The sequence below is a fragment of the Trachinotus anak genome, unplaced genomic scaffold (assembly GCF_046630095.1).
Source record: "Trachinotus anak isolate AG129_WGS33_773 ecotype Australia unplaced genomic scaffold, CSIRO_AGI_Tana_v1 ptg000016l, whole genome shotgun sequence".
NCBI classification, from domain to species: domain Eukaryota; kingdom Metazoa; phylum Chordata; class Actinopteri; order Carangiformes; family Carangidae; genus Trachinotus; species Trachinotus anak.
Window position 1 is genome coordinate 25,105,736 of NW_027273867.1, and position 18,965 is coordinate 25,124,700.

Consider the following 18,965-nt stretch of genomic DNA (forward strand, 5'->3'; position numbering starts at 1 on the left):
ATAAGTAAAAGTATCACCAGCAAAATACACAAAAATAAAAGTCCCCTTTCTGCAAAACAGACCATTTTCAGAGAAAAATCATTATTCATATTATTGGAACAGTATTTAATGTTGTAGCTGCTGGACACTGTGACGACTTTATATTCTTGATATTTGATCTGGTAAATAGAGGAAACTACTGATGTTTAGTTTAGTTAAGGTTTAGTTAATAAAAGAGTTTCAGGTCTTTATGCAGCCCAACCCCCCAGCAGTGTTCCCGCCCCCCTCCCTCCCCATCCTCTGATGTGTTCAGGACCGTCATTAACCTGCAGCAACATGTAACCACGACCGTTTTTACGACTGAACATTTACAGCCCCACAGGTCACCTGAGAGCTCAGGTGGTTTCTCGACTCATTTTGAAAACGCAGCACAATTTATTTTGTATCTATAATTTCTGAAAAGCGAGTATTTACTGGAGCTGTCCTTTTTTTATACTTCAGACAACAAAACTGACAGAAATGAAAATAACAAACAACAGGAGCTCTGGGTTTTAGTTTATCTTTATAAAATTCAATGCTTTGTTTCCTACAAACATAAAAGGCAGCAGTTCAAACGCCTCATCTCATCAGGAGGGAGGGAGATACAAAGACGTATTTACACAGTTCTGATTTTTTAAATCCATCTCAATAAAAAACAACAAAACAAAAAGACTGAGCAATGTATAAGTCATATTTACATTTCATCGATTCCCCACAGGCTGCGTTCTGTCATACTCAGCTGTGGAAATTAAAAAAAAAACACGACAAACAAAAATGTTGAAGCTAAAGAGACTGAAATCTCTTCAATCAGGTCGGTCGTCCTTAAACTGGGTCTGAAATTTGAATTTAAACAGGAAAAATTTCAGTTCAAGTCAAATTTATATATGAAAAAAATGACAAAAATTTGAATATTTGTTGGTTTTTTATGATTTTAAACTGAACAACTTTTTTCTGACATTTTATAGACAAAATGACTAATTGAACAATCATAAATATATCTGAATTGATTCTGATGTATAAGGAGAAAATAATCAGGAAATTAATCAATTATTAAAATATTAGTTTGATTATTTGCAGACCTGGATTCAGCAACAACTTCCTGGACTCGACAGGTTTTGATCCTCAAAGTATTTAAGTGTTATATCCGAATGAAGACTTGAGACACCAGGAAGAAAAACAGAGGTGAAAACCTTTGTCCCGTCAGTTAAGAGCCACCGACCAGCTGAGGGACACTAACGTTCCCTCAGACATTTGCAAACAACCTTTTTCAGCCGTTGTTTCATGAGAACATGATTCAGTTGTTGCCAAAACCCCACATTCACCCTTGTTTTTTTCATCTTTGCATTTCTTTACACAAAAGTAACAAATTCATTCAGTATAAAAAAACAAAAACAAAACAATAATAAAAAAGTAGCATCATTGTTCTCTTTTACCAGACATGAGGAGCAGCAGTGCAGCGGGCGACACATGCGACAAACAGCTTCACAGACACTAATAACACAACACAAAGACTCTTCAGCGACTGTTCATGAAATTATCAGATTTTGTTTTAGGTTTTACAGGAGAAACTCGTGAACTAGTGACAAGAAAGAAAAAAGCACATTTAAAAATATCTAATTATACTTTTCTCTGACTGAATCTTTTATTTCAGGTCGTTCTTTTGCCAAATGCCAAATATGTCAACGTTAAACTTTGAGTTTAAATTTTTTGATTGTCATTCTTTGTTTTAGTTTTAAGTTTGATTGATTAAATTCTTGAAATCTCCTACATTCCCCATAATGCAACTCTAGTATCACTTCGTCATGATCTATATTTAAAATTGTTGGAATGCCCCTTTAACTCGTACAGTTTCAACCACAAATTTGAAATAAAAAGATTAGATTTCTAGATTCTGATGTGATTAAAATACATACACACACGCGCGCGCGCACGCACACACAGAGGAAAGAAAATAACGTTTTTGTGGGGAAAAAGAGAAGCATTTTTGGTCAGAAGAAACAAAAAAATGTTCGGATTCAGAGCTTCATCATCCAGGTCAGAGAAATGATCAACTATCGTGTCTTATTTTGGCAGAAATTATTTTTTGTTTTTCTATGTTTATTTTATTCATTTTTTGAGAAACGGAAGTTTCCTAGAAGTTAATTCTGTACAATAAAAAAAAAAAAAAATCTACGCATTTATATTTCCATAAATAAATTGTATCAGGACAGAAAATCCTGAGTTCAAACTTTGAGCACAGACTGAATGGATGAATGAATTAAGGTGGTTGGTCCAATAAACTGAACACACAAATAAAAAACTGAAAATTCAATATTACTCTTTTTTTCCCACTTTGAGCTTCATGAGAAACAAATTTATTATTTTTTTCTTTTACTTTTTGCTGTCAAGAGACAAAAGAAATAAAAAAATTATAAAAATGTGACAAAAAACAAGCAAAATATCTACAGAGTGAACGCTCATATTTTACAGCTATTAAATAATCCCCATTCAAAACAAGAACATGATTTTTCTATTAAAAAAGAAAGGTGGATGAATCTGACGGACGCCGCGTGAAGACGACCTCCTGATTCTGTGAAGTGGTTTTATTGTTTTTTTTTAATCTGGACGTCAAAGATCCTGATGAGCCTCAGTTTGTTCTTCTGTTCCTGTGTCGTCATCAGGATCCACTTCATGCGGCGGCCGTCAGTTCTGATATCAAACATCCAGACTACACCTTCTCAGTGTGTAGCCTGATTACAAACAACACAAATATACAAACTCCACAGAAACCACCAGTGAGAGCATCAGTAGTGTCGAGTGTCTGTCCTGCCGGGGCTGCACAGTTACATCGGTTTAAATGCACGCTGTGATTGTAGCTTCTGTTGTATTGCTGATCTGGAAACCTGTGATGTTTGTAGTGAAGAGCTTGTTCGCTGTAGCTGTGCAGCCCTGCAGCGCCGCCTGTCCGACACACTGAGCGCTGCCACACAAACAAAACCTTTAGGATGATATCAAACCGACTTTCACCTCAGCTCCCACATGAACCTCCCACTCCAAGCCTCAACTGTACATTTTCATATTCAAATATTAAAAGGCAGCACAGTTTCTAAGTGCAGTGTGCTGCTGCGTCTGCATCCGACTTTAACTTTTAGAAATATCTTCTTATATATTAGGTCATTATCTTTTTTTATATTCATATTTTCAACCCCAAAATCTGAAAGGAAAGTTTGAGTTTAGTGCCAGTAACAGCTGTTTTGATGGGATTTAAACAGTAATTGCTGATTTAATCCCTCTGGATGTGTCTCGTGGAGGTTTTCTAGAATTTTCTCAGTCCAGAAAACGGTGGCGCAGGTGCAGATGAGCAGGAGGAGAAACCTGCTGAAGGGATGAGGAGAAGGCTCGCATGTTCCTCTCAAACTAATCTCCATGTTTTCTGTTTTCCCATCACCTCTTTTGTCTGCCATCACTATGGCGACGTCTCCTCAGACCCCTTCTGATTGGCTGATGAAATATTCAGCTGTCCGTCGGTGGGCGGGTAAAGGTTGCCTCGGAGACGAGGAGGCGGCAGAGGAGGACGGTGAGGAGGAGGACGAGGAGGATGGGTGATGCTGGTGACGTCCCCGGAGTGAGGTATGGTTCCCATGGTGATGGTGGTGAGGGTTGTGGTGGGAGGAGGGGGGAGGAGGGGGAGGGTCCCGGAGAGACGGCGGGACAGCGGAGGACTTGATGGGGACGATTCGGGTGTCCATGACCTCACAGTCGACCTGCATCATCATCTCGTAGCCCTGAGAGGAGTTATATAGACTTTCTGGGGGGTGGGGGGACAGAAAACAGAATTAGAAAAGGACAGATTGTGATGAGACATTCGATCCTGTCTCCACAGACAATTTATCATTTGCTGTTTAATATACATTTAACTCTATAGACTGAACAGGTGCATCTTTCACTGCACTGACTCTGAATTAGATCCATCAACAGAGTGTAAACATATCATTTTGCTGCTTTTGCAAATGGAGCCGCAGCGTCCTGCAGCAGTTCCTCCCTGTGTGGATGTGTTTTCACATTCTCCTCATGTTTGAGCTTTGTCCTCAGGGGCCACCGTACACACAGGCTTCAGGGTTGTCTCTTATAAATGAAGCTGCTTCAGTTCCTGATCTAAAACACATTCACTAATCAAGCTCAGCTGATCTTAGTTCTGCTTTAGGGCCAAACTGTGTTCAAGGTTTATCTACATCCCTGGGTTGTGACGCTGTAACACACAGACTCACCGTTGACAGACATGGCCGGCATCACCAGGGACATCTTGGGTCTGCTGGTCTTGTTGTGGCTGATGGCCGGGAGCAGCAGGTGGTCCTGAGGGCACAAACACAGGAGACGTTCTGGATCAAATCTCATTTTCTCTGTCTGAGAACTTTCAAACTACGGGACGGGGCGCGAACAGCTGCTCTGGAGTCAGCTGGATGCACAGGATAAATTATTTCTAACACAAATCACACAAACTGATGTCTGCAAAAGTCATTGTCTAACAGCAGAGGTCGGCCCACAGCTACAACTTTATTTAAACACCAGACGAGGACAGAGAGAGAAAACAGCAGGTTTGACTGGTCTGAGCTGTTGAGTCACTGCTCGTGTGGTCGTACCCGTCTGAACGAGACGACGTAGAACGTGTCCTCTCTGCGGTCGATGGCGTCAAGGAAGTCGCTGTAAGTGACCTCAGGACCAGGAAGCACCTGCAGCTGACTGCGGGGACAAACGAGAGGCGGGAGGGAGGAGCAGGGTCAGACAAACACAGCATTTGAGGATATTTTATGTAACTTGTCAGAAATGTCACAAATCCTGTCTCTGCCTCATGTTTTCTGCTTTAAAGCTCCATATTTTCACTTCTCCTGTGTTTTATCTGAAGTGTTGATATCCATCAGTTTTTAGAGCCAAATACCATCTCAGAGTAGTTTGACATCTCCTCTAGTATCAACAGTTCAGTGAGCACGTTGATACTTTCACAGTATTAATATAGAACCTGCTTTATAATCAACTTTGTTTCATTTCAGTTTCGTTTCTCACTTTTTTTTTTCAGTTTCAAAATAACTTTGCATTTCTCTGGACGCCTGTTGAAACCTGCTCCTCCGTGCGTTCGTACGACAGGAGTGCGAGCGTGATGAGCAGTGTGTTGTACCTCTCTATGGAGCGATGAGCCTGAATGGGCAGATATCTGGAGAAGTTTGTCTTCCTCAGCTGAGCTTTCTGCTTCAGTACAAACACAGGAAAACAGTCAACAGTGACTCCAATGTAAAAATCTGATGAGTTATTTTCCAAGGAACAGAAATTACACAGCTTTGGAAGAAAAACTATATATTTTCCTGTCATTAGAGAACAGATTCATTATGAGTTTCTCTGTTATGACAAAAAAACTGGAAAACTGAGACACAGGAAAAGCAGCAGCAGGAGGCGGAGCTCTCTCTACCTGGGCGATCTTGGCCTTCTTGGCGATCTTTGGTTTTCCTCCAGACTTCTTCCGGTCGATCTGGTGTCGGTGAACCCAACCTCTCAGCTCGTCTGCCAGCCTGAAAAACAAGACACGGGTCGGGTTAGTCAGCTTTAAGCGCCAGCAGGTGATAAACAGGAAGAAGGAGAAGCAGGGAAACGTTGACGTGAGACAGAAGCAGCGACGGCACGGTTCATTTAATGCCTGACAAGTGAAAAATGATCTGAACTTCTGAGGAAGGAAAAGCAAAAGACATCAGCAGTTCATCCGTCCATCATCCTCCTGAAACACATTCCACATGTCAGCTGCTCGAAGCTGTTTTCCGTCTATGGTTTGATTTGAGCTCCAGGATCTGCAGCTTTAGATCCACGGCAGCAGACTTCAGGTTTTAGGTTTTTGTGTGTGTGAATAAACCAGAGAGTGGAGCTGCCTCACACCTGTCCTGGTTTATGTAAGATCAGACTGTACTGTGACAGTCTGATGGGTTTGAAACACGTGTTTATATAAAGTTCAATAAAAGAAGAAGCTGGGGGAGGATGAGGAGGAGCTGAAGAAGGCTGTGATAAAGAAGGGTTTGATGTGTCCGACCTGAGCGACTCGGAGCGGTTGAACTGTCTGCAGTCGGAGGAGGTGAAGTAACGATCGATGTCCTGAAGAACCAGGTCCTTCATGTCACTGAAGACGTCACTCAGGTTCCTGCAAAACACACACACACACACACACACACACACACACACACACACACACACACACACTAGGATGGATTAAGTGTTGGTACATTTTCTAGCCTGAGAGCAGAGCGAGCGAGCATCAGCTCTGTTACACGTGTCTGAAAACATGCACGTGCTTCTCTGGAGAACAGGGTTGAGGTTGAGATGAGGCTGTTCTCTAAGAATCAATCACCTGAAACCAGCTGTGCAGCAGCTGCCGATCAGACCTGCTCAGTGTTCAGGAGGAAGTTGGACCATTGTTCTTATAGAGCTGATGACTGGATTAGTTTTAGCCAGGTGTTCCTAATAAACTGATAACTGAGTGTTTTAATCAATAATGAAAATTTTTATTTTTAGTTCCTCCAGTTGACTGAAAAAAATAAACCTTGGAGTGATTTCCTGGTAGAAGAAGAGTGAGCCCTATGCATAAAAGTCAAACATGTTGTGAAACACATTTGTTCCATTTGTAGAAAAATGTTGAAAGCTGCTCAGATTAACTCTGATGATGTAAAGTCCAGTGTTTCAGTCTCTCGGCCGTGTGTAGGATCAATCCTTCTCACCTGAAGTGATACGACTCTGGAGTGTATCTCTCCGCCTCTCCTCCGTCCTCCTCCGTCTCCGTCTTGTCCTCCACTCTGCTCGGAGGCTGAGCAGCCACCTGCTGCTGCTGCTGCTCGATCTCCAGCAGCCGTCGTCCCGAGTACGACATCACGCCGTCCTGTAGACCCGCAGACAGCTTCTTGTCTGTGATGCTGCAGAGACGGATTATTACAAAATCACCCAGAGGAGAGGGAGAGGGAGAGAGAGACAGAGACAGAGACAGAGACAGAGACAGAGACAGAGACAGAGAGGAAATGTCTTCTTGGTTCTTAAAACCACAAATATATCTTCTTATAGATATCAACACTTACTGACCTTTAACGAGGACAAAAGGAAAATTGAAGAAATAAAAAACATTGTGTATCGAAACAGAAACACCACAAAAAGTAAAGTTTATTAAAAAGCAGAAGAGTGAGTTTGAAGATGTTGGTGAAGTGTGACTCATACCTGACGGGTCCGAAGCTAAAGGTCATGAACAGCAGAACGGCCATGACACAAACGGCTCTCTTGTTACTCGCCGAGTCGCTGCCCTGAGACACAAACACGACGACACTGGCCTCAGTACATTTTGCTCTGTTTAGTATTAAACAGTGGAACAGAATTATTCTTCTCAAACGACAAGTGTTTTTAAATTCTCTATAGTTCAGAAGTGACTCGTGTCTTCTCAGATGAGTTTATCTGGTCTGTGCTTCTGAACCAGGTAATAAACACTCACATGTGAAGTCGGTGTGTGAGCTGGTGTTCGACACACTCCCACTCATTTTCTAACAGGTTCTACAGGTTCAAGCAGACTCTTCTGTTCACATGGTTTTATTTCCTCCTGTTCGGAGCTTTGCTCCTCATCCCTGTGTGTTCAGTCAGCTGCTTCTTCACTGTGATCACACATCTCTCCTGATCTCAGGAGACTCAGCAGGTGAACTGTTGTGTTACAACTTCATCTGTTTTCCTCTCGTATAGTTTATCTGGTGTTTCTAGCTGTTGATGTATTTTGATTGTGAAGCACTTTGTGACTGGAGTCTGTGAAATGTTCTGTATAAATAAACTTTGCCTGTTTATCTTCATTCACTCATTAACCCACAGGATCATGATGTAAAAGAATGAAGGCACCAGTTCTGTCAGTGGGAGCTTCAGCATTATTCAGATTTACTGTTGGTAAAAACCAACAACATCTGTTTGTTACTGTTCACTCACTGTGTGATTTTTAATGCACCTGCACTATAATAATTCAGTCATTTCATCAGCTGCTGCTTTATGTTCCTCTTGTTTTTACATGTTTTATTACCTCTCTTCACTTATCGTCTGATCCTTTTGTATAATGTTTGATATATGAAATGTTTTTTATTTTTGTTGTTGTTTTGTTGTGTTTTCTGTGCTATGTAGATAAAGTTTTAATTATTATTATTATTAATTTATGGTTTATTGTTGTTGCTGTTTCCGTTTTGAACTTTTCACATCATCTGGCATCATCAGCATTTTTCAGCATCTCCAGAGAACAGATGGACGTCAGAAACCAGTGATGAACATTAAACTAAAGAAGAAAAAGTTTCATCAGATCTTTGTCTGTTGTTTCTGTTGTGTTTGTTTTTTAATTAATCTCTTTTAATTAATGTTGCTTTTCTTTTGTTTGGAAGGTTGTTGTGAATCTGAACAGACTCCAGTAGGAGGCTGAGACGTTCAGGAGGGAGCACTGATACAAAAGAAGGGAGTCGTTCATGTCCCACCTCCTTCCCGGCCAGTCTCTCCCTCAGCGCCTGGTTCTCCCTGCGGAGTCGTTCATTCTCCTGCTGGGCCTCCCTGAGCTGAGCCTCCAGGTTCTGCAGGTACTCCTTCTTCTTCTTCCTCGACTGACACGCCGACTCGCGGTTCTTTATCATCCTCTGCTGCCGCTTCAGCACCTTCATCTGCAGGAGGAGGAGGAGGAGGAGGAGGGAGAAAAAACAGGAAGAAGAAAGAAGAAGCTTGTTATGGAAGAGGGAACAGTTTTGAAGAAAAAGAGGACGGAGGGTTGGAAAAATCATTGAGCAGGAGATGAGGAGGAGGATGCTGAAACAGAAGCAGAGGAAGAGCAGGAGGATCAGAGGACAGGATGGAGGAGGAGACGGTGAAAGGAGCATTCAACAGGCGTGTCACATAATCCGACACCTGAGGGCACCTGAGAGTTCATATATCACAGCTGTTACATCAGAGCTGTGGAGTCAGACACTACAGAGTCTGACAACATGCTCTGTACTCCTGACTGAAGAACTGTGTTTCCACCAGTTCTTTCACCACGGATCAGATGGCACCAGGGCTGATTCACAACACACCCCTCACAGTGTGAGTCAGCGTGTCCACCATACTCACATCAATGTCACTGGAGTTGTTGCCGGGTAAAGTGTTGGTCGCCGGGACGATGGGTTTGCTGCTGGGTGGGGCTGTGGGGCTGGAGCAGTGCTGGGGGATGCTGGGAGAGACCGGCTCCATTTTGACGATGGCCGGAGTCGAACCGAGACAGACGGACTGAGACAGGACGACTGCAGGAGGAGGGAAAGAAGAAGAAACGGGTCTTTCATTGCAGGACAGAGGAGGCCAGAACCAGAATCCTCCATCTGACACAAACACTTTGAGCACATCTCATCCCGTCACGATCCACCATCAGCTTCCTTTTAGTTTTTGCACAAGTAATAAAAAGTCAGGATGGTCTTTTCTTACCGGGTCTGGTCTGGTCCATGGAGGGGATGCCCTGCAGTATGAGGGTCTTGGCCGGTGCTGGGGTCTGGGGGACAGGTAGGGTGGTGACACACACAGGTCTGGGCTGGATGGGAGGCTTTGCGCTCAGGATAGTGCTGGCCTTTAATGTGGCTGAACTTGGCAGGACTGAAGGAGGGAGAGGAGGGGAAGGGGGGGGGGGGTGTCATTTAAAGAGCAGGGACATTATAACAGCAGGACATTCGGTGCTGCTTCAGGTCATCAGCTGTTTGTCTCCCCGACGGCGAGCGTCACAAACACACAGTTAAACTATCTGAGTTTAAACAAACCACCACGACGACAATCAGCTGTGTGTGTGTGAGAGCTTCATTACACAATCTAACAGACCTAATGACCGGACTGTGTGTGACAGATGGCCGAGCAGAGTGAACCACACATTTATTTATTTCATTATCCACTGTGGGGACAGCGGCTGCTCCTCCAGGGGCCCACACAAGTAAACATTACATCATGCTGCAGAACAGTCGTGTCATTAAAGTCCAAGGAAAAAAAATAAGAAAAGGAGGAGCTGCCACAGCAGATGGGACACACACAGCCATCCCTTGCATTGTGTTCAGGGTCTGCCCTGGGGCCTCTGTACAGAATACCTCCACCCCCATGTCAGAGGAAGCTCTCTCTTTCATCTCTGGCTCTTCAAACTGAAACTGTTTCCGGGCACAGCTCCGTGGTCTCAGACTCTCAGATTTGTGATGGCCGACGAGCGTATCATCCTGAAACTGGGATCCTTGAATGATTGTGTTTTATGGGCCTAGTGAAGACGTGTCAGCTGTCAGTGATCTGACGCACACAGACGTTGTTTCTCCTGACAAAAGATTCGTGCAGTAACTTTATCTTTGGTCTGAGTCTGTCCAGAGTCCAGCTGAGACCACGCTATAGTAATAGCGCAATATAAATGACCCCCCCCCCCCAAACTCCTCCACATTAGTGCAGCCTTTAATTAATGCAGGTCAACTTGTGGTTCCCAGAGTTTGTAAGAGTAGAATGGGGGGCAGAGCCTTCAGCTATCAGGCTCCTCTCCTGTGGAACCAGCTCCCAGTGTGGGTTCGGGAGGCAGACACCCTCTCTACCTTTAAGATCAGGCTTAAAACTGTCTTGTTTAGTAAAGCTTATAGTTAGGGCTGGCTCGGGTATGTCCTGACCCATCCCTTAGTTATGCTGCTATAGAGCTAGACTGCTGGGGGATTCCCATGATTCACTGGGCGCTCTCCCTCTATTTCTGTCTCTCTCCCCCTCTCTCTCTCGATGACTTCATGCCATTAACTTTGTATTTTTTCTCTCCTGTAGTTTGTGCTTCTCCTCTCTCTCCCTCTCTCTGTCCTCATTCTGCAGGTCTCTCTGCCCCGGGAGCAGCAGGATCCAGATCCACCACTACTCATCTTTACTATTAACCACTGTTACCTGTCATTATTATTGATAACACCATTACCTACACAGCTGTTCCTGGTCTCTCTCTCTCTCTCTCTTCTCTCCCCTCTCCTCCCCCTCCCCCTCTTTCTATCTTCTCCTAAACCCAACCGGTCGAGGCAGACGGCTGCCCACCCCGAGCCCGGTTCTGTTGGAGGTTTCTTCCTGTTAAAAGGGAGTTTTTCCTCCCCCCTGTCGCCAAACGCTTGCTCTTTGTGGGAACTGTTGGGTTTATTCTGTAACAAAGTAAGGTCTTGACCTTACCCTGTAAAGTGCCTTGAGATAATGTATATTATGATTTGGCGCTATACAAATAAAATTGAACTGAATTGAATTTAAAGAGAACAGACTAGCTCTACAGGTTTCTGTCACAGTTGTTGCATCACGTACCTGCAGCCTGAGTCTGTAATCCACTGATGACTGCAGGAATCTGTGCTGTCAACGGCGTCTGGAGCTGCGTCTGTGTCAGAGCAGGTAACTGTGTCTGGGGCGGGGCCCCGGACGTTGTTGCCACAGTTACCTCCATGGATCCCAGTGGAGGAGACAGCACGTCTCCGTACATGTACGGAGGAGTCGGAGGGTTTTCACCTTTCACTGTGATCTGGTGGGGAAGGAAGTGACATCAGCATCAGGGGAAAGAGCAGCTGTGCTGTTATTTCTGCCTCCATGGAACAAAACTGCAGCAGTTTAGTTTCCTTCAGCAGGTAAAGGGATGAACTCCAGTAAAGGTCTGTCTGCAAAGATGTTCAGTCCAAGAAGGTTGACATCAACAGAGAACAGAATGTATGTTTCCATAGTTACGCTGAGGACACACAGCTGTCCACTCTCTGCTGGACCAAATGATGGTGCAGCTGGTTTTATGCTTTCTGTGTAATCCATCTTCACATATTCAAATTAACTATTTATTCATTTAATTTGTCAATAGATTCATTACATTTCATTTCAGGTGATGCACATTATTTCTCTGTGTATTTCTTGTATGATAGGTGCTATACAAATAAAGTTTTCTATTATCATTATCATTATTATTATTATTGAGGTGGCACAGCAGCAGTACATGTTTGGTGATGTGTCACATCTAAACATCCTCACAGAGAAGAATGAGAGTCAACAACAAGCTTCACCAGTTTAGCTCCCACCTCGTGTTTCACACTCTTCAGTCACAACAAGTTAAAGACCTAAGGTTTTTAGGTTGCTCAACACAATCAACAACTTACGTGCAGCGTGTGGCTGAAAGTGAAAGTAAAGCTAAAGGCCACGCAGCACAGAACAGCTTCAGTGGTGAGGAAGTGACTCGACAGCGTGAATCACCCCCCCACAGCTTTCAGACACACACCTGTGGGTCCGGTGATGATACGGAGCAGTCGGAGCCGAGTGACGATGCAGGAGAGAGAGGCTCCGCTTTCACCTGGAACACTGGAGACAAGCAGGTAAACCAGTGAACAAAGACACACATCAACACCTGCAGAGAGTAGAGAGACGAGTTACAGGTGAACAAACTTACACATTTCCACTGGTAACGGCTGAGTGATCGTCATTTCATTTTTTATCACCGGAGTGTCGCCTTCAGAGAGAGAACACACACACACACACACACACACACACACACACACACAGGTTAGTTGATATCAACCTGAGCACCTTTGTAAGAAGCAGCAGATACTGAAGTTTAAAAAAGGATCAGTGTGATGACGGGTTCTGTCCATCCAGACTACAACACCAGTTTTCCAAAAGTCTCCATTTCAGGAGCTTGAAAACTGCGGCATAGTGTGGATGGTGTAAACGTGGAGGACAAGATGCGTTTAAAACTAAAACGTTTGCTGCAGTATCTGAGGCAGTGTGACACCGCCTCAGATACTGCAGCAGCTAACGTACAGCTAACGTGTCACTGAAAACAGTCCCCACCAAACTGTTTTGGTGTTTTGGGAATTTCTTTCTTCTTTATCACAACTAGATTGATCTAAATATATATTTATATAATGTGTTATGTTGTTAAAATGTGGTACTTGAAACTCCTTCGCTTTCATTTCATAGAAACATGGATTTCCACAGACTCCGCCCCCACTCTGGCCGTGGGGATGAAGCGTCTCATGTTTCAGGGACGTTTGAGTCGTGGAAGCAAAAACGCCAACAGAGGTGGTTTAAGGTTCCCAGCGAGAGCCACGGTTGGCTGGCTGGTCCATACCTGTGAGCAGGTTGTCGTCACTGTGTCGCCACGGTGATGTGGGGTTGTCAGGATCGAGGGTGAGCACAAGGTCATTGTCGAACTGTGAGAGAGTGGAAGAAGAAGTAGTGGGGGGGGGATTAGGCCAAACAACTGCTGGATTCATCGGTATGTTATACTGAGCGTGTGTGTGTGTGTGTGTGTTTCACTCAGCCGACCGACAGTCATTCAGCCTGATTATCCTCTGACCCATCATCTGTATGTACTGAAGGGTAAAAGCTGCCGACAGAATGTTACACAGTTGGAGCTGGTGAAGGTAACTGGGCCTCAGGGACACTAACTGAAGTTTCATCACAGATTCATCTGCACAATATTTTCCTGATCAATAGTTTTGGTCCAAAAACGTCACAAAAAGGCCATAAACATTTCCCCAGAGTCTGTGTGGACATCTTTAAATATTTGCCAAACCAACCCAAACCCAATGAGCCCAAAGTATTCACTTTACAGAGAAGAGTGTGAGCTGCACGACTAACCCCACACAGCAAACCAGAGGGAAGAACGTGGGTATTATTCTAAAGGGTAATTATGTGAATTACACTAATGTAGAGTCTAATGAAATAGTGTTTATTGTACAAAACAACAAAACTGGTCCTTTAAAGGTCCCATAGTTAACAACTTCTGGATGGTGGAGAGTGTTTACCTGAAACACATGATTGATCATGTGACCAGCACATTTCAGCTTGTGGTCCTCCTCAGGGTGAACCAAGAACAAAATGATCCTTTGTAATCTGTTGATTGAAGGCCTCAAACCAAAACACATTGATTTCACCACAAGTTGTGACGCTCTGGTGGCACGTAACCATCCAGAAGTTGTTAACTTGCATGTTAAATGCTAACTTCAACACAACAGACACCACAAAGTGCCTCACAATAAAGACGAAAATCAAATAACAGCCACAAACAAATACGCTACAAACATAACAAGTATAAAGGGATCAGTATGAAAAGGATTCCACAGATCTGAATTTAACAGGACGCCGGTGTAAACCTGATCATGCAGAGCTGATCCTGACAGACTGAGTGTGATGATAAACCACCTGATCAACAACAGCCTCTACTCTGATGAGCTATTTTTGTCAAATGAGAGATCTGGGTTTTTCTGCTCTTTCCTGACTGACAGAACCTCTTTACTAAAAATAGAGTTGTCCTTTAGTGCTACATGATTAAAAACAGAACCAACACATACCAGCTCCACACTGGTCGTCCTGGAACTAGCATGTTATGTTAGCATTAGTCTCACAGTAGAGCTGAGGCTCATGGGAATTTAGCCACTTTTAGATGCATCTTGTTATGAGCTGGAATTTGAGCTGAATCAGAGGACTGGGGATCACACGTTTGTCACGTCTGCAGGATTCATCCTCTCTGGACCATGAATGTCTGCACTGAACTCCATGATAATCCATCCAATTGTGTAGATTAGTCACAATACCAGAAATTTGGTAGTTGGTACAAATACCACTGAAATTCCACCATTCTTGATACCACAGCACAGATGGACTAAAACACATCTGCGTCTCTAAAACCAAACATAACAACACAATTCTGTAGAGTTTAAGCAGCTGTAAGACGACAAACATCCAGTGACAGGTCAGAACTCAGGTTAATCACATTCAGATGCTTTAACTGTGACAAAAGACTTTTACTGACGGGTAAAGGTGGTAAATACGTTCTCTAAACCTATTGAACCGTGAACTGTATGGAGGTGGAGTGTTTGTGTGCTGGGGGGGATCAGTTACGCTCTCAGCCCCGGGCAGAAACCAGAGCTGTGAGCGGCAACACTTTCATTTGTGTCCGTACCGACGTGTCGTATTTCAAGCCTCGGCTGAAGTCTCCGTCCTCTCCCTCCTCCATGCTGTCACACTGGTACAGGCAGGCATCTGAGGAGAGACGGGGGACAGGATGTAGACACGTCAGCCATGATGAGCGACGACAGAACACACAGACACAGAGCAGCAACCAAATCGGTCAGGTTAAAGACACGTCAGCGGCAGCTTAGAAATGTCATTAAAGTTCCATCTCTGAAGATGCAAATCAGCCATAACACGTCAATCAAGTTTCAGGAGTCACTCCCCACACCCACACACCCACACACACACAGGGAACAACAAACTGCCAGCTCCTGAACAGATGAAGGAGATTTATCTCTCTGCTCAGCAGTGAGCTGTCTGCTGCAACAATTATAAATCACAACTGTTTTGATAACAGATTCATCGATTGAATCATTTTTCAAACAGAAATTCTGAACATTCGCTGGTTAATGCTTCTAATGTGTGACGGTTCGCTGCTTCTCTTTTTCATATCTGACTGTAAACTGACTAGTTTTGTGTTTCAGACTCTTTGTTGAATAAAACAAGCTATCTGGATACATCATGATATCATCATGATAACTGATCAATCACTGATAATTGATTTCTTATGAAAACGGTTGTCTATTTTCTGTCTGCAGATGAAATGATTAGCTGACTGATCTGTTCGACTGTCTGCAGGCTGAGAGGCCCTGCCAACCACCGCAGACTCATACAACGCTCCACCAACCCCCACTGCTTCCTCTCACACACCAACACACACAAACACACACCAACCTCAACGACAGACCTGTGACTTGTACTGTGCTGCTGATGGAACTATTCCATCGCTGCATCTGATCTCTCACTGTTTAAACCTGTGCATCTGAATAAAAAGGAAACCAACACTCAGCCTGGCTGCAGCCATGACCCTGTGGGCCATCATTTCTCCCATCATGCCTTGCATGTTTTGATGAGGTGCAGGCAGTCAGCACGAATCTGGACTTTGAAACTAGAGCAAACAGGGCCACGCTGAGGCCACGCCCTGTCAGAGAGCAGGTGTGAATAGTAGGTGTAGGTTTATATCGGCTCATATTTGCTCTGCGCACAAGTACATTTTTGCATGTCCTGCAGATGCACAGAAAGACAGGACACTGACACCGACAGGGCTGAATGATATACAATAAATACATTTTTTTTTTTTAATCAGTGGGGTTGGTCATTTCTGTGTTTGAGTTCACTGAAAAAATAAAAATGAGGATGATGTGATTTTTGTTGGTGCTTGTACCAAACAAATATGATGATTTGTAGACCAGGGCGTCTCTGTAGCACCACCACGCTTCATTTATGGTCTGTTGTGACACATTTTACCTTTTATCCAAAAAAAATTAGCAGCTCCTGCGATTTGGCTATTGCACTTGACCATACTGTGATTTTCATAATTTTTGTCCTTTAAGCAAGTAGAGCTGCAAATGTTCATCTATTAGTTAACTCAAAGGAAATGTATCTGTGACTGTTGTGGTAATTTTTTATAAAACATCCGACGGTGTGAGGCTTTGCTGCTCTCACTGCTGTTATATTGTTATGAACTGAATTTCTGTCAATTCATAAACCAAAAGACTACACCACAAAATAATCAACAGATTAATTGATAATGAAAACAACTGTTACGATTAACTACAAATATCAAAAATAAATCATAAATGTCCCAACAGCCTGATAACACAATACAAATTCAGTTTAAATTATAAAGCTGCACAACACAGGAAACAAATACTAATGTTACTGAAGCTGTGGGTAACTGGGTCACAATGTTTAAATCTTTTATTATACGTTTTTTATTATTTCTGGACGACAGTGGAGTTTTATGGAGTGAAGGCAGATTCTCTTTCCTACTTGTTAGGAGACATTTGTTGTTGGCTTTGGTCTTTTTGTGGAGTCTCAAACATATCCAGCCTTTTCCTTTCTGGACCAATTAGAAAACAAACAACCTAACTTATCTAATGTTTTATTTTTTAAATTATCCTCAGTGCTTTCATTAGGTGTAAATGTCTATTGTGTTTTTGTCTTTCCTGTGCGTTAGCTCCTGCTGTTGTATTGACCCAGTTTTCTCACAGGGGTCATTAAAGTTTCATCTAATCTGATCTAATTGAGTTTATTGCCCGAGTGCAGAACAACAACAGGGAAGTTAAATACGTTTTGTCAGCCAATCACAATAGGTGGTAAATTTCACCAATCTCACTCCTCAATGGTCAAATTTAATTAGAAAACCTAAAGAACTGATGGCTGGCAACAACAACAACAACAATTAGCAGCATTAGCTTGTAGGCCGGTGGTTAGTTTTCACTCCTGTTTGTCTCTGGTTGGTTCTCACATGACAATAATTAAAACGTTGTCATTATGAGAGATCTGCTGCTTTAGTCTGAACCCAGCGTGAATAAATGAGTCACCCTCTGGACTCACCTGCATGTTTTGGAAAACGTGGCTGAGATGTAGGAGCACCAGTCTGCAGGCCTGGGTGGTAATTTAACATTTTCACTTATTATAACTTATTAACATACAATTTGTGATATTTCATTTATACTTTAATAAAATTTAATTGGTTGAATGACAAAAACAAATAAATAACTGACAACAATGTTTGATTGATTAATAAATTGATCAACTTAAATCATTTCTATGTTTTCTAACATATTTGCAAGTTTTCTATGATATTAAACTAAGTGACAGTCATTTGTCACAATTAATCAATAATAAAACTAATCGCTACTCCTGCGTCCCACAACTACACCAGTAAACCTAGAAGCCATTTTAACAAGACACATGTCAATACAGGACAATAAAATGCGGGTAACTGTGAAGTGAAAGAAGAAGCAGCAGAAGAAGAAGAAGAAGATGAAGAAGCAGCAGAAGAAGAAGAAGAAGAAGAAGCAGCAGAAGAAGAAGAAGAAGATGAAGAAGAAGAAGAAGAAGAAGAAGCAGCAGCAGAAGAAGAAGAAGAAGAAGAAGAAGAAGCAGCAGCAGAAGAAGAAGAAGAAGAAGAAGCAGCAGCAGAAGAAGAAGAAGAAGAAGAAGAAGAAGCAGCAGCAGAAGAAGAAGAAGAAGAAGAAGCAGCAGCAGAAGAAGAAGAAGAAGAAGAAGCAGCAGCAGAAGAAGAAGAAGAAGAAGCAGCAGCAGAAGAAGAAGAAGAAGAAGAAGCAGCAGCAGCAGAAGAAGAAGAAGATGAAGAAGCAGCAGAAGAAGAAGAAGAAGATGAAGAAGCAGCAGAAGAAGAAGAAGAAGAAGAAGCAGCAGAAGAAGAAGAAGAGGTTGTATTAACGTGTGGTCACGCTTCCACCCACCGTCTTAAAGATAAACTGACACATCCGGAGGAAACACACACACACACACACACACACACACACACGCTGTAACGGCTGTAATGCACATCTCACACACAGTTCAACACATCATCACCAAATAAAACCCTCTGTGGGCAAAATATGGAGGACAAATAAACGTTAACGTTTGTTAACGTCCCTGTTCGCCTCGTCCCTGACCCGCATCCACACTCCCGTTACCGCGTCCGGCTCGCTCTGTGTCGCGGAAATTTCAGTTTGTTTTCTCTTAAAAAGGCTTTAAATGTCCACTCACCCCAGTCTTCGCTGGTCAGGAGGTTATCAGCGAAGAACCGGCTGTCCAACTCAGAGAGTAATTCCGTGCTCATCGCCACAAAGGCGGTGTGTTTGGAGACTGAGATAGCGACGTGATAACGGCGAACGGAGAGAATACCGCGGCTAGCTTTAGCATGAAGAGAGCCGGCTGATATTAGGCAGGGATTTCATTTATTATTCAGATTAAGAGGAGTTTCCTCTGTCGGAACAGTGATAATTCTCTCAGTTTGTGTATCCAGAAGGACTTATCGATCTTCCCTTTAGCTTCGCATATGACAGACAAGGAAACGTTTTTTCCGGAAAGTTGCCGCCCACTTGCAATGGAGCAGCCAATGATAGTAAAGACTGGTGTGATAGACTAGA

At 43.2% G+C, this 18,965-nt stretch overlaps 1 protein-coding gene across 3 annotated transcripts; it reads right to left on the minus strand.

The window, feature by feature from the left end:
* Positions 1 to 522: 522 nt before the first annotated feature.
* atf6b (activating transcription factor 6 beta) lies at positions 523 to 18,885 on the minus strand. 3 transcript variants are annotated; one of them, XM_071501226.1, is made up of 17 exons: positions 18,583 to 18,885; positions 14,963 to 15,042; positions 13,127 to 13,208; positions 12,446 to 12,505; positions 12,278 to 12,357; positions 11,332 to 11,542; positions 9,481 to 9,645; positions 9,133 to 9,302; positions 8,511 to 8,690; positions 7,237 to 7,319; positions 6,750 to 6,941; positions 6,068 to 6,175; positions 5,459 to 5,558; positions 5,171 to 5,241; positions 4,638 to 4,737; positions 4,266 to 4,350; positions 523 to 3,805 (listed from the first exon to the last, which is right to left on the minus strand). In XM_071501226.1, exons 1-17 carry the CDS (start codon positions 18,653 to 18,655, stop codon positions 3,480 to 3,482), a joined length of 2,166 nt encoding a protein of 721 aa, XP_071357327.1. In that variant the 5' UTR covers positions 18,656 to 18,885; the 3' UTR covers positions 523 to 3,479. The 3 variants fall into 3 exon arrangements, with proteins under 3 accessions (XP_071357327.1, XP_071357328.1, XP_071357329.1); XM_071501227.1 differs by having other exon boundaries at positions 5,171 to 5,238; positions 18,583 to 18,882; XM_071501228.1 differs by lacking the exon at positions 18,583 to 18,885 and adding an exon at positions 15,761 to 16,039.
* Between the last annotated feature and the right edge of the window lie 80 nt (positions 18,886 to 18,965).